Below are 13,870 nucleotides of genomic sequence, written 5' to 3' on the forward strand. Positions count from 1 at the left end.
TTTTTCTCATTTGATATAGATAAAACCCTGCGAGAGCAGGCAGGTGTGTCAGCTGCTCTCTGTTACTCAACAAGATATCTGTCTATAAGCGCCAGACAGCTCTCTTATAATGTTATGGGTATAATATATAATGTTATAATGTATAATGTTATTCATAATATGGGTATAATAAGTTTAAAGATGGAGTGCCACAATTTTTGTTTTAGCCACCTGCTCTGTTGTATAGTTGCTCATGCTCTTCTCAAGGAGTAGGTTGTTTCTTTTATAACCACAGTGGTCGGGCTTTGATACAGAGTGTAGTGTCACTGTGTGCATTCTTGTTGGCTGTAGTATATGTAGGTCCTAATACTTATACGAGGCTGTAAAGTCAAGAATTAGAAGTATGTTGTGTCGCGCTGGAAGTCATGTTGCCATGTCTGGCTATTACAAGCGACTTGGGCTTGTTTCATATAAGTAACTTTCAGGGGAGATGTGGTTGACTTGACCAATGGTTCATGTGAAGGACCCTCAGATTAATATGTTGTTAAAAGCATTGGTGTTGTTGAAACGTTTTCATAAATGTTCACGGCAACTTCTGTGACATATTTTTGTGGACCTGGCCGCTTATTTCATTAAATCTGGCGACTTTTGCTGAAACTCAATGCAGTCAGATAAAGGACAGTTTTAATGCCAGGGTGCTTAGCTGGAGGAAATCAATAGCCTACAATATATTGTAGTAGGCTAAATGATCTATCAAACTAATTGTTTCTGCTGTTAAACTATGATTTAATTGGATGATGAGCTGAGCTGATTGCGACAATAGGGTCAATATAATTGGAGGAAATAAATAAATGATTATAAAAAATCAGAAAAAACAGATCTGATATGGTATGGATGCGTGGATTATATGCATATACATGGATGGTGGCAGTATAAGTGCATAATGGTGCTTATACGATATCTCAGAAATATGGTAAGTGTTCACTTCTAACTTTTTTTTACATTACAGACACCAATTTGTCATTTTGTAAACAAAAGGGCAGAGCCATGGGCTGTCCTTTTATAAGGAGGGGGAGGGACTAGGACAAGTGGGTGGTCTTAAAGGAGGAGGCGGAGGGACTGGATTAGGTGGGTGGTGCTACGGTTAAACTCACGCATACCTAATGAACTGGTGGGTGTGTCCACATAAAACCATCATTTTAACAGATACTGTAGTGTACACTTTTTTGAAAATATTATACCTCATATACACCTAAATACACCTGATGATCATGTTTAAGTGTGAAAAAAAATCACGGCACTCCATCTTTAACTTATTTTATTGCATTGTAGTGACTCGAGTGGACTCTGTATAGGGGAGGAGTCCCTTTGGTCCCAATGGTCCGAGACCGAGACGAGACGTACTCGAGACCGGACTCGAGTACTTCAACACTAACCCAGCCTACCGAGGGATCTATACTTGGTACCCCCACTTTCAAATCTCTTCTATCCAAAAATAGATGATCTACAAAATTGAAAGACAGGAACCAAATGGCTGCCTACGGGTCTGTAACTCAGGGTGTCCAAATGGACCTATGGACCCGGTCTATACTTAATGGACCCGGTCTATACATTAAGTATAGACCGGGTCCATTAAGTATAGACCGGGTCCATAGGTCCTGGGATGAAGACACACATCAAAGTCTACTCTAGACCACATGAGTCTAGGGATCACACGAGCTGAGCACGATCCGCTCAGGCGTGCGTGCGCGTGTGTGTGCGTGCGTGCCTGCGTGTGTGTGTGCGTGCGTGCCTCATTTGACCGGAGCTTGACCTGAGGATACAGCTGACATCCACATGCTCTTCCAAGGACACAAGGGGTCCTCATGGGAGTCGTGTTGGCCTTTGATCTTCTTGTCCCCCTCTAGCAAACATGAACACACTTCTATTTATTCTCCTCTCTGTCCTCTGCCATCTTTGCCCCTCTCTGTGTTTTTATTGTTGCTCTCCATCCCCCACTCCATCTCTCTCTCTGCGTCCCATATTTCCTGCCGTCATTGCATTCTGTTGTTTGCTCGTTGTCTTCACTTTCTGATCCTCTCATGTTTATTTTTAGTCTCTTAAGTTGTGGTCAGTGGTCACTCACAGCCTTAATCTGACCAATGGATTGGTTAATACTGTAGTGTCTCTGTCCGTTCACTCACCTTTCACCCATCCGTCACCTGAGTGACGGATGGGAGACTATGAGACTATCTATGGGAGATCATGAGACTATGAGCCATGCACTTTTAACCCTCTATTCTTAGTAAAAAAATTACTTGGGCCCATTATTTCGACACCAAGGTATGCTGGGGTTGTCTGTCTGTCTTGTCTTCCTCCCTTTAATATCTGCCCCAATCAGGTTAAAGTTTATTATTATATGTATGCTGGGGTTCGAGTGATTTCTGTCTGTCTGTCTCTCTTGTCTTCCTCCCTTTAATATCTGCCCCAATCAGGTTAAAGTTTATTATTCATAACACATGTACTTGATGTTGTGTCACATGACCTTAATAAGAGGTCTAAAAAGATCAGCCTCACTATTCTTCCCTCTGGCTCAATATCTCCTGACTCCCACATTTAGTATTAAACGCTTCCTGACATTTTAGTTCGGTTTATCTGAATGCAGATTGCTGCTGAACGCCAGCAGCAATCTGAAGTCATACGGTTGAACGAGGGGGTTCCAATTCCAAATGGACCCATACAGGTGGTCTGTAACTCTGAGACTGTACACATGAAACCAGATGGACCCTTACGGGTTTGGTTCATTCGTACACTCTCAGAGTTATGGGGGTCCTTGAAATTCAACAGTTTGAGAACCACTCCTCTAAGCCCCACCTAAATGAAGCAAGCATTTCCAACTTTAAACAGTATATCGTATCTAATATACATTCGAAAAGTTGTCACGTGGCGCAAAAGATGTGCGCACTAGCCAATGAAAAGATGTGCGCATGTGGCGACAAGCCAATGAAAAACAGTTTCGCAACTGAACTGTGCAGCTGATATATATATTATATACAGCATTGTCATATTTAAAAGGCGCTTTATAGCTTCTCTCAGCTCAAAGCGTGTATGAATAAGGAGATAAATGAACAGCTGACGTCGGTGGGAGAGGACGTCGTGTGTGTGTGTGTGTGTGTGTGTGTGTGTGTGTGTGTGTGTGTGTGTGTGTGTGTGTGTGTGTGTGTGTGTGTGCGCGCGCGCGTGAGAGGGAGGTAAACAGTCAGCAACACGTTAAATTTCTACTTCTACTAAAGAAAGAGGCAGCGATGGGGCCATAAGTCCATATCCATAAATTCGGGGACATAAATTCCGCAAAATACTGTTAAACATGACGGCATCAGCCTGCTGCATCCTCCTAGCTGTTGTGTGCTAAGCTAAATCATCATACAGAACCACAACAGTCAACACGGCATTGACCAGGGTTGCCACATTGACTGAGAGGGAAACAAGCAACCAGGTCTATGAAAATGTTAACAGGCCAGATCAAGTCAGAAAATCCGAAAAAGTCAGAAAATAAATCTAGAATAAGCAACAATATTGCTGACTGTCAAACATCATTGTCCAATGTTGTTTTAGAGCAGTGGTTCTCAAACATTTTCATGTCATGGACCACTAATATTCTATATATATATATTTATATATATATATTATATATATATATATAATATATATATTTACTATATATATTTACTATATATACACACCGGTATATATATTCTTAGGCTATGAAAAGTGTGCCCTGGGACAAAAAAGGTTGAATTAAGCGGTGGCCAAAAGGTAGATCACGATCTACCAGTAACGTCAGATCAGGGGTTTTGTCGGCCAGCGCCAAAAATGCTCCCCGACAGCATAATCGGAGCAAATACCGGGCAGTGTCTATGAGCCATAACGTGTTGACTACACTACACTACACTAATAAGGACACTTAATAATAACTAATAACCCATCCGTTACTACATGTGGAGTCAACTCCGGCAATTTCCTTCTTCCCATAGTGTGCGGCAAAGTAACTCTGGGATGAGCGGCCGCAAAGCGGCCGCGAAATTCTAGTATGTAACAAGTGCGACTCATTGCACTTGATAGAAGATACTGTCATGAAGGTCTAAGAGCTGTCATTGTCAGCCCAGTAGCTCTGTGACAGTTCCACATACCTCGTTTTGTGGATTTTGCTGTCATGAGTCCGTGAACACCACTTGGCAGGTGGTTGGATAGAGAGCTGAGCCTACTTTCATACGGCAACAAGATTATTGTAATGTTGCCGCTTATCAGCGTTGCTGAATAAACCACAAGCTTTTCTGGGATTGAAAGCCTGACATGATAGTCATAATGTTGTGACAGACCAATTATTGTAGTCTCTTGGTGCTATGATCCCCTGCCTGGCTATACAAGTACAGTACATTGCTGCCTGGCCTCTTGAAATAACCCCAGTGCTGCAGTGTAGCCTACCTGCTGTACAGGCTGTCTGAATTATATCACAGGCATGAGGCATCAATCACCTGCTGTAGTATTATTGTCTTCCAGAGCAGAGACTTAATAGTATGTTTCCCCAAAGTCCACAGAGAGAATCTTTTGTACATCGGCAATTTCCAAAAATCTACAAGATCACAATGCCTCACCATGTGACACATTGTGAGCTTTGTAGTTCGGCTATTTTCAAATGGCCAAAATGTATAGGGGTTGAAGTGGTTCATGTATGTTTGTAATAATAATCAAAATCTACAAAGTAAAGTTTTCAAATAATTGTAGTGGAGCCAAAAGTCTAACATTTGCCTCTTAAATGTAGTCTAATAGAAGTGAAAGTACTGAACATTTGAAATACTCCAGTATTAAGATTAAGAGCGTCTGCTAAATGTAGATTGTAATTGTAAAAAAAACCTTACTTTTGACGTTTTGAGTAAATGTATTTAGTTACTTTACACCACAGGTCATGGAGGCTGTTCGGGGCTGATGATTGGCCCAGTCCGTTGGAAGCAGGCCTGTGACAGCCAGTCATTGTATTGCAGGGATTGATGGTGTCATGCTGTCATTGTGTCACTGTCAGGACCAGACCCACGGCAGATGCTGAACTGATAGAGAAAGGGTTTTGTCTCCGCCTCTCCGGGGGGATGTTCTCTTGTGTTTTCGCGCGCGTACCGGCGCGCCGCACACACACACATGGATAAGAACAGGGAGCCACCAAGGAGACATGTTTAGGTGAGGAGACATGGTGATGGTGGTTGTGTTGATATACCGTTTTATACGTGATGTTGGTTGTGTAGCGTTTTGTCTCGGAGGACATTATTTGTCGCTTTGCTTTCAGTTCAGTGGATCTCAAACTTCTTTGTGCCAAGGATTCCCAAATTGATATATATATATATTTGTCCTCGGACCCCCATCTGAAAAGGTTTTGTGCAAAAGAGATTTGTGTAAAAAATATTCAAAATTATTCAAAATCACTGATTGACTGAACACATGACTGTGATGCTATTAACACATTTTGCTTTTGTTGGTTATCAATGACAACATATTCTTTGAGTTTGACGGTTAGGGTAAAAGTATGGATATTGAGGTGACATTTTCATCATTGCACTGGTAACGTCACCACTGTGTATGTAAAGAGTTATTTATAACACACATAGTTCCTCATCATGCTTTGTTTCTACAGAAAGGGCTCGTCGTTATGGGACGTCCCCTCTCATAGGGAGCTGAACATATTACGGTAGTCAGATTATGATGCCTAGACAGCAACCGTCCTCTGAGTAACGCTGTTTGTTTGTTTTTACACAAAACAGAGACTTTTTTTTTATGTAGACAATACATAGAACTGTATCCACAGCCAAGGTTGATATTATCAAAGGATTCCCTATTGCACCTTGTGTACACAGTAAACAAGGTTTACTGTGTAACTCGGAGAGTGTGCAAATACCCAAACAAATGGTGGCATTTGTACACACCCTGAGTTAAATTAGCACTCAGGATTCCCCCCCCCCATTTTTTTTTACAGTTATATTAGCCTATAGTCCTATATTTAGAAGCTGCATTGCTGTAAGACTTCTGTCTCTTCTTGTCTGCCCAGTGTAATATTAATCACAAATGATAGTAATGGCAGGACTCATTGTTAAAGCGCTGCCAGAAAAACACAGTGGTTTGCGTGCGTGCGTGTGTGCGTACGTGCGCCTTGCGTGCTTGCGTGAGCCAACTTTAGAACAAGTGTGTCCGGTCACATTAATTGGTTTAGTCACTTATTCTTTAGATTATTAGCATTTCCTGCTATGAGCTCATCTTCTTAAAGCGGGAATTAATACTGTCTCATGTAGATGAGCTGTCCCCATGACAAAACCTACAGTAGAAGACATTGTTTTTTGGGTGCTGGCGGCGTGTTTCCTCCTCCGCGTCATCAGTGCCCATACCCGAAGGCGGGGTTGGCGAAAGGGCCTTTCTGTGTGGAGTTTGCATGTTCTCCCCGTGTCCCCTAGGGTAGGTACCCTCACAAAAACATGCAGTAATCCTGGTCTCTAAACTGCCTCCCCCTGGCCAGCCGGGGCGCCTGATGGAGGGGAAAGGAACTGGTTGGAATAACGTGTTCCTTCCACGCGCTACGTCCAACCAGGGAAACTCCCCCCTGTCAGGTGTAAAGGAGCAACTTGGACACTCAAGCATGAAGGAAGCATGAGTTAAGTCTGTTGCTCTCCCCAGGTTGGCGGAGGGTGTGTAGAGCCCAGGATCACATTAGATGATTGACACAGGGGTGAAAAATGGGTTACAAAATCGTGGGATAAAAAATATATTAAAAAAAAGAAGACATTGTTTTACATCATTACCCCATGGTATGTGATACCCAAATTCCTTTTCCAAATACCTCTTCAGACTTTGTAGGGTTTGTGATGATTTTCAGAATGTAATATTCAATAATATATGGTGCAGAACAGTAACTGTTGTGTGTGTACCATATGCGTATTTGAATTATCAGTATAAAAAAACTAACTTTGTGTTATCATGTGAGATAATTGTGTATATCAGTAATCATTTAATCAAATAAGCTGATGAAGGCTTTTTAGGCTGTTAGTGCTGTGGTTTTAGTAAATAATTGAAAAGGCTGTGAAGGCTGTGCACTATTTTACCCATATGGGCAAATGTGTAAACCAATTAGAGGTGGATTTACTGTGACTTAAGAGCCTGATCATTGATTAGCAGATGAATGTACTTGCAGGGAGCATCCGTAGTTAGTAGACTGGACCCCGCCCACTCTCTGAGTGGACTGCATCTCTTGAGCTTCAGGAAGCTTGAGTCTGATAATTAGTCTACATCAGTAGTCTAATCTCTGACGGTTTGCTTCCTCGTCCTCATTCTCATTTCAAGGTGCAATATCAAATGTTTTCGTCATTTCATCGTCCACTCAGACTTATGTGAAGTTGTGAACATCCCAGACAGTCTTTTAAGTTGCTCGATTCAATATTTAGATATTTGATATTCTTTTTAGCTGCCCCGTCCCCTTTCTATACAAACCCATTGTAACTTCTAAAATAACATTTTATTCACACACAAATAATTACATTATATAGCTTTAAAATTCTCAGTTTATATGTTGATCTATATTTAGCATAATAGGCTACAGTGAACACTCGCAACAGCAGCACAGTTAGGTCCCCAAGCATATTTGGTTTATCCAAATGAGTCGAGAGAGCTAATCACACATTTGACCTCAGCAGATTCCCCTGAAAAAAAAAAAGAAAAAAAAAAGATTTGGCACAATAAGAGCACCATTGTAACTTCTAAAATAACATTTTATTCACACACAAAAAAATCATTATATAGCTTTAAAATTCTCAGTTTATATGTTGATCTATATTTGGCATAATAGGCTACAGTGAACACGCGCAACAGCAGCACAGTTAGGTCCCCAAGCATATTTGGTTTATCCAAAAGAGTGGAGAGAGCTAATCACACATTTGACCTCAGCAGATTCCCCTGAATTCAATAAAAAAAAAACGATTTGGCAACAATAAGAGCACTGTTCCGCTTCACTTATTCCAGAAATATTCATTAAAAAAAGAGTCCTGAAACGTAACCTCAGCAGGCTGTGGGGGTTCAGTGTATCGCTTCATCAGGAGGAACATGCTAGTTAGTTTAGCCTAATCACCAGATGCTGCCGCGGCGGCACTGATGCATAATGCATCAGTCTGTTGTTACCAGTCTGCAGGGAAACACGGCACCGATTTACATTAATATTTCATCAGACCACTCTGACATCAATGAGTGTGTGTGTGTGTGCGTGTGCGTGTGCGTGTGCGTGTGCGTGTGCGTGTGTTAATGAAGTGGACCCTGGTGGCCCTTGCTTGGCCTCTAGCAGGGTGTCGGATGCAGAGGTGAAAACGGTGTGTTAAGCTACATTTAACTCAAAGGACAGACCGAGACCGCCAAATAACAAGCATGCAGGACAGGCTGAATGACAAGACAATAGACAGACAAATGAATAAATAACAAGGAGGGAGGGAGAGAGAGAGAGAGAGAGAGGGAGAGGGAGAGGGAGAGCGCACTGGCAAATAGAAAAAGCGAGGCATAGTTCATGAAGAAAAGCCTTGGTAATGTACAGTATGCAAGCTGCAGGCTCGTCTCAGACAAAACATTTTTATATACATGAACTTGTTCTCAAATGTGTTGATATCGTCCTCCTATGAACCCTCTGTCTCAATCTATCTCTCTCCGCTAGAGCCCAGTGTTCCTGTCTGCTGTCGACTTGACGATTAATCTTTGTAGGGCATAACTAATGGAATCTCTCTCGCTCTCTCTCTCTCCTTCCCTCCCTCACTGTCTCTCTTTCTCACTCTCTCTCCCTCCCTCCCTCCCTCTCTCTCGCTCTCTCTGTGTGTGGTGGTCAGATGACAGTGCATCAGCAGCCAGCAGCATGGAGGTGACGGACCGCATCGCCTCCCTGGAGCAGCGGGTGCAGATGCAGGAGGACGAGATCCAGCTTTTAAAGTCCGCTTTGGCCGACGTGGTCCGCAGGCTCAACCACTCTGAGGAGCAACAGGCCATGGGCACACGCAGGGGGCCCACCAAAGGTAACGCATTCACACATTCATTCATGCCTTAATTCCTTGGTTCATTCTTGCATGCATGGGGGTGTACTGAAGACAGCATGTACAGTATAACGCAGTGGTTCCCAAACACTGGGTCGGGACACATTTGTGGGTCGTGGACAACTTTGTTTATTGGTATTTTCACAGAAGCATTTACAGCTTCTCTTTAGAGAACAAAACAGACAAACAAATAGAGACAAAACAAAACAATACAAAACATCCGTCAAACAGTACACGTCCATGATACGTCCATAAACCGTGTTACAGCACAGCACCACGGTAAACCAAATCATGAATTAAAAACAAAATTCAATGATTGTTTTTCTACTCAGGGCCTCAGTAATTTCATGAAGAAATAAAAAAATCAAAGAAATTCCGTAAATTAGAAAACAAATGTGAGCTTGGTAAATTCATTGATAAAAATGTGTGGGAACCCGTGGAGTAGAACACTCTGATACAAAGTTTTTATAGATTGAATAGGTACACATACAAATCAATGCAAAGTTATGTGTATCTAAATAATCTACAACAGCTGGCTTCGGCTTTTGTTCAGCGACGCGTCAATCAATCATGCGTTTTTGTTTCACTAGTTCCCTTCTCTCTCCTCACCTGCGTTCCTTAATGGAAGAACTCATTCTTGCTGTCAGCCAGCTCCCTGTGCGATGTAACACATCACATCATTACCTATCAGTTAGTAAAAAAAACATTTTCAAAAACCTTAATTCCTTTTTGTAAAAAGAAATCATAAATAGCTGATCTATGAGCTCATAAGTCCTGGTGTGAAGCTGGTAGACATTGTCAATCAAACATCAGGTTTCAGGACAGCAGGCTTTTGATATTGGCTAAAAAAGTGTGAAAGAACTTGCAGTCCACTTCAGTAATAGTGGAACACGCACGCACGCACGCACGCACGCTCGCACGCACGCACGCACGCACGCACGCACGCACGCACGCACGCACGCACGCACGCACGCACGCACACACACACACACGCACGCACACACACACACACACACACACACACACACACACACACACACACACACACGCATACAGTATGAACACGCACAGCCGCACATTCTCCCAGGAACACCATCCCTCTCTCTTTGTCCATTTCTTTCTCTCTGTTTCTGTGATGTTTCCTTCGAATCCCACTATTTCCTTCCATTTTCAATTGCCCCATGCTCCTCCTTGCTCTGTTGTTATTTTGTGGTATCTACTGTATGTGTGTACATGTGTAGACCCAGCTTTGATGAGAAAGTCTCCCTCAGCTGACAGCAATGTTGGCAAGCCAGGTAGGCCTCCTGTTCTGCTTGTTTGCACTGATCAGGCCTGCTGTAGTGCTGCTGTGCGTGCGTGAGTGTGGATCATTCTACATACTGTACTGATGAATCACTGCCCGCTAATCTCATGTCAGACATTACGTCACTAGGAAACTGAGAGTCTGTGACCACTGGGCACTTCAAAAGCCAAGTACTTGTAAGGCTGCCACCGTTGCTGCGTTGATCAACGTTTATTTTCTAAGTGCGACTAGTTAGGGCTATGGATATGTGATAAAAAAAATAATCTGATTGCCCAGGCATTCATCGTATCCCTTGGTAACCAACCTCGAGACTGGTTGTATCCGCCCCTGCTATAGAGCGTCGCAGTCCCGCCCCCTTTCATGACCATGAAGAGAATTTCTCATTTTTCCCATAGATGTTTCAAAAAGTATTTATTTAATGACCGATAAGCCTCAGACAAAGCCAACTCGGATGGTGACAATTCATGACAATAAATAAAAAATATTGGGCAGAACAAATAATTAGAAAGAAGAAAAACAACCAAAAAAAGTGTTGTACCCTTTTTGAGCGGTGCCTCCGCTCCATTACGGACCTATGTCCGTCCGTCCGTATGTCTGTCTCTGTGTCTGTATGTCCGAGCACGGAAAGCTGCAATACCTAAAGTGGCCAGTACAGTACAGCACAGAGTAAAGTGGTACAGAGTACACTACAGTACGAGCCTGGGCCGTTCCTGGGGCTCTGTACTGTATGTTCCGGGGACCCCATACGGACCACCCGGGGACCCCCACACGGACCCCCACACGGACCCCCGGGGACCCCCACACGGACCCCCCGGGGACCCCCACACAGACCCCCCGGGGACCCCCACATGGTAACTATCATTTCTCGACCGTTTCGGACGTGCGGCAGCTCGCCGGAAGTGAAACTGAAACGCTTTACCAACGCTGTCTGGGAGTAGCCTATTGGTTAAGCACAAACGACACCAATGGGTGTGGTTTGTGCAACCCCTCGCAACCGTTTGGTTGCAAGGAAGCGACCCATTGGTGTGGTTTGGGCCATTGAATTGAACCAGTTGAATCACTCAGGTCGACTTGGGTCGATGTGCAACAGCACATATCACACCGCTGGGACGAACGCTAAAACCGTCTCGTGACTCTCGTCCCGTCTCGACCCTTTCGTGTGCTTTGGGCTTCAGACAACCTTGGGCTATGATGAATGTCCGGGTGATAAGCTATATACCGTTTCAGTTAGGCATAAACCTTGTATCTCCATATCTTTTTATGTTTATTTTTCATCATACTACAGTGTCACACAAAAGTAGCACAAAATTTTAAATTTGAAAGTGGTTAAGTCTGTCTGTGGCATTTATAGATAGCTCACCAATGAAAAGTATTAACAAGAGCTTGTGGCTAATTATAACTATGTTGGATCCATTAGTACACGGGGTTGTTTTTTTTTTCGTTTTCTGAAAAAATACATTTTGGGACATACAAGGTTTCCACACGGCAGCAACAACAATATGTATAATTTATGTATGATATTTGTGTGAAACCTAACAACAAATTCTGCCTGTCGCAGTATGACACACTGTAATGGATGTTACTAATCAACAAACATACACACTGCCATTACCATACCTGTCTCATGTAAACACTTACTGTATGTCTGCAACCTCTGTTTGCTGCACCAATAATAGTGATGGATGATGATGTCTTTTTGAATACATTCTATTAATTTCTGTAATGTCACTCTGCATGGCCCCAGAGGTGGGTGTGAAATACATAGCACATGTGGTGATGTCTTTGATGTTCACATATTCACCAAGCTATTCAAAGACTTCGCACACATACAGTAGACTACAATCAAGCACGCCTTAAAGTATTTCATGTCACATTGCCCAGGTCAGGATTGCCCTCTTCCCATGACATTTGGATGAAAGAAATACATTATAATTCTTATCTCAGTCACATGGGTAAATAATATGGATGGATACAGGTCATACAGAGACTCCATATTTTCCACAGCATTCTGGAAGCTCACTTCTTGAGACTTTACCTCACCCGCCTAACACTCCTCCTTCCTTGTATTACTTCTTGTTGGCAATTTTGACAATCTTGTTGGCAAGTTATGCCATGTTGACTATACTGCATGCCTTGTTGAATATACTGTATATACAGTACTATGCAGGTATATATTACTTGACATGCTAACATGCTTGACACGTTACTTTGTTTTCGGCACTAAATTGTTTTCTTTACATTATGTGATTATCATTTGTTGACTAACCACGTGACCCCAGTATCCCTGTTATAGTGTGAATGTTCGCTGGAGATATGGGGCGGCCATGGCTGAATGGGTAGAGAGAGAGAGAGGCTGCCTCCTGGTTGGCCCTGGTCTATGTGTCAAAGTGTCCCTGAGCAGGCAAAGATGTTTAGGGATAAGGGGTATAGCATGGGCGGAAATTGGGCCCTTAACCTCTAAAGGCTCATTCATACTCCAGTTTTAGGTGACAAGCAACTCACCGCGGTGTAGTTTTCTAAAGTTAGAAAACTACAGTAGCAACTTATCGCTCACCCTGACACATCTCTCTGTTTTTACTAACCGTCACTCTGGCTGGCCAATGCCTAGCCTACATTTTAAGTAGGTCTACAGGCAGTCAGGCACAAGCATGTATTCAAGCCCGGCTACACGTGCACACACTTTCTGAATTCCTTTTTCTCTATGATCCTGATCTCTCTGCTTTGTACCACCCAAGGTTTGAGCCTTATCTGGTTTATCATCTGTTGTTTTGGTCACACATCATCCATACACAAACATACACCTTTATATAACCACACAGCTGCACGCACGCATGCACGCAGTCACACACGCACACACAGTGTGTGTGTGTGTGTGTGTGTGTGTGTGTGTGTGTGTGCACATGCGTTAAATTAATAAACAATTAAATCTGCAGTGTTAATTTAATAAACAATGTTCTGCACCTACAGTATATACTGTACGCATGCACAAATGCACGCACTCATTTACACACACACACACACACACACACACACACACACCCCCACACACACACACACACACACACACACACACTGACTTTTTAGTATTCTGCAGTGGTAGAACTGGAATTGTTGTTGCGTGTGCGGTTTAGGGGTGTAATGAAACGTGTGACAGATGAACCTAGTGCTGCGTTCATAGAGCAGAGGGCAGAGGCCATTCAACATACTCATTTATCTTTATAAGAGTCCCTCACACGTGATTAATAAAACATCAGCATCTTTTACACACAAAGAAAATCTCAGTGCTCAAAATTCCCTTATTTTTCCAATGAGGGAAAACATGGTACATTCAATAAACGGAGACACCTACTTTTTCTATCAATATCTCATTCAGTCTGTTCCACAGCATGGTCTTGTGCTAACATATTTCACAACTCTTTCAGCAACTCTCAGTCTCAATTAAGCACCCATAGGTACAGTACAAGTACACTACACAGTAAGTGGTCAAATGTTCCAAGTTCCAACCCTTTAA

General features: G+C 42.8%; 1 protein-coding gene across 12 annotated transcripts in view; it reads left to right on the forward strand.

The window, feature by feature from the left end:
* eml1 (EMAP like 1) overlaps positions 1-13,870 on the forward strand; it is an 83,307-nt gene that overhangs the window by 39,598 nt on the left and 29,839 nt on the right. For 6 of the 12 annotated variants that reach the window (XM_083792620.1, XM_083792624.1, XM_083792625.1 and 3 more), the window contains 2 exons: positions 8,856-9,038; positions 10,298-10,351. In XM_083792620.1, coding sequence (XP_083648746.1) covers positions 8,856-9,038; positions 10,298-10,351 — 237 coding nt within the window. Of the gene's footprint in view, positions 1-5,083; positions 5,191-8,855; positions 9,039-10,297; positions 10,352-13,870 lie in introns of those variants that run through there. The other 6 variants (XM_083792628.1, XM_083792630.1, XM_083792631.1 and 3 more) reach the window with 3 other exon arrangements.

This window comes from Protomyctophum parallelum, assembly GCF_964188405.1.
Source record: "Protomyctophum parallelum genome assembly, chromosome: 20".
Lineage (NCBI taxonomy): Eukaryota > Metazoa > Chordata > Actinopteri > Myctophiformes > Myctophidae > Protomyctophum > Protomyctophum parallelum.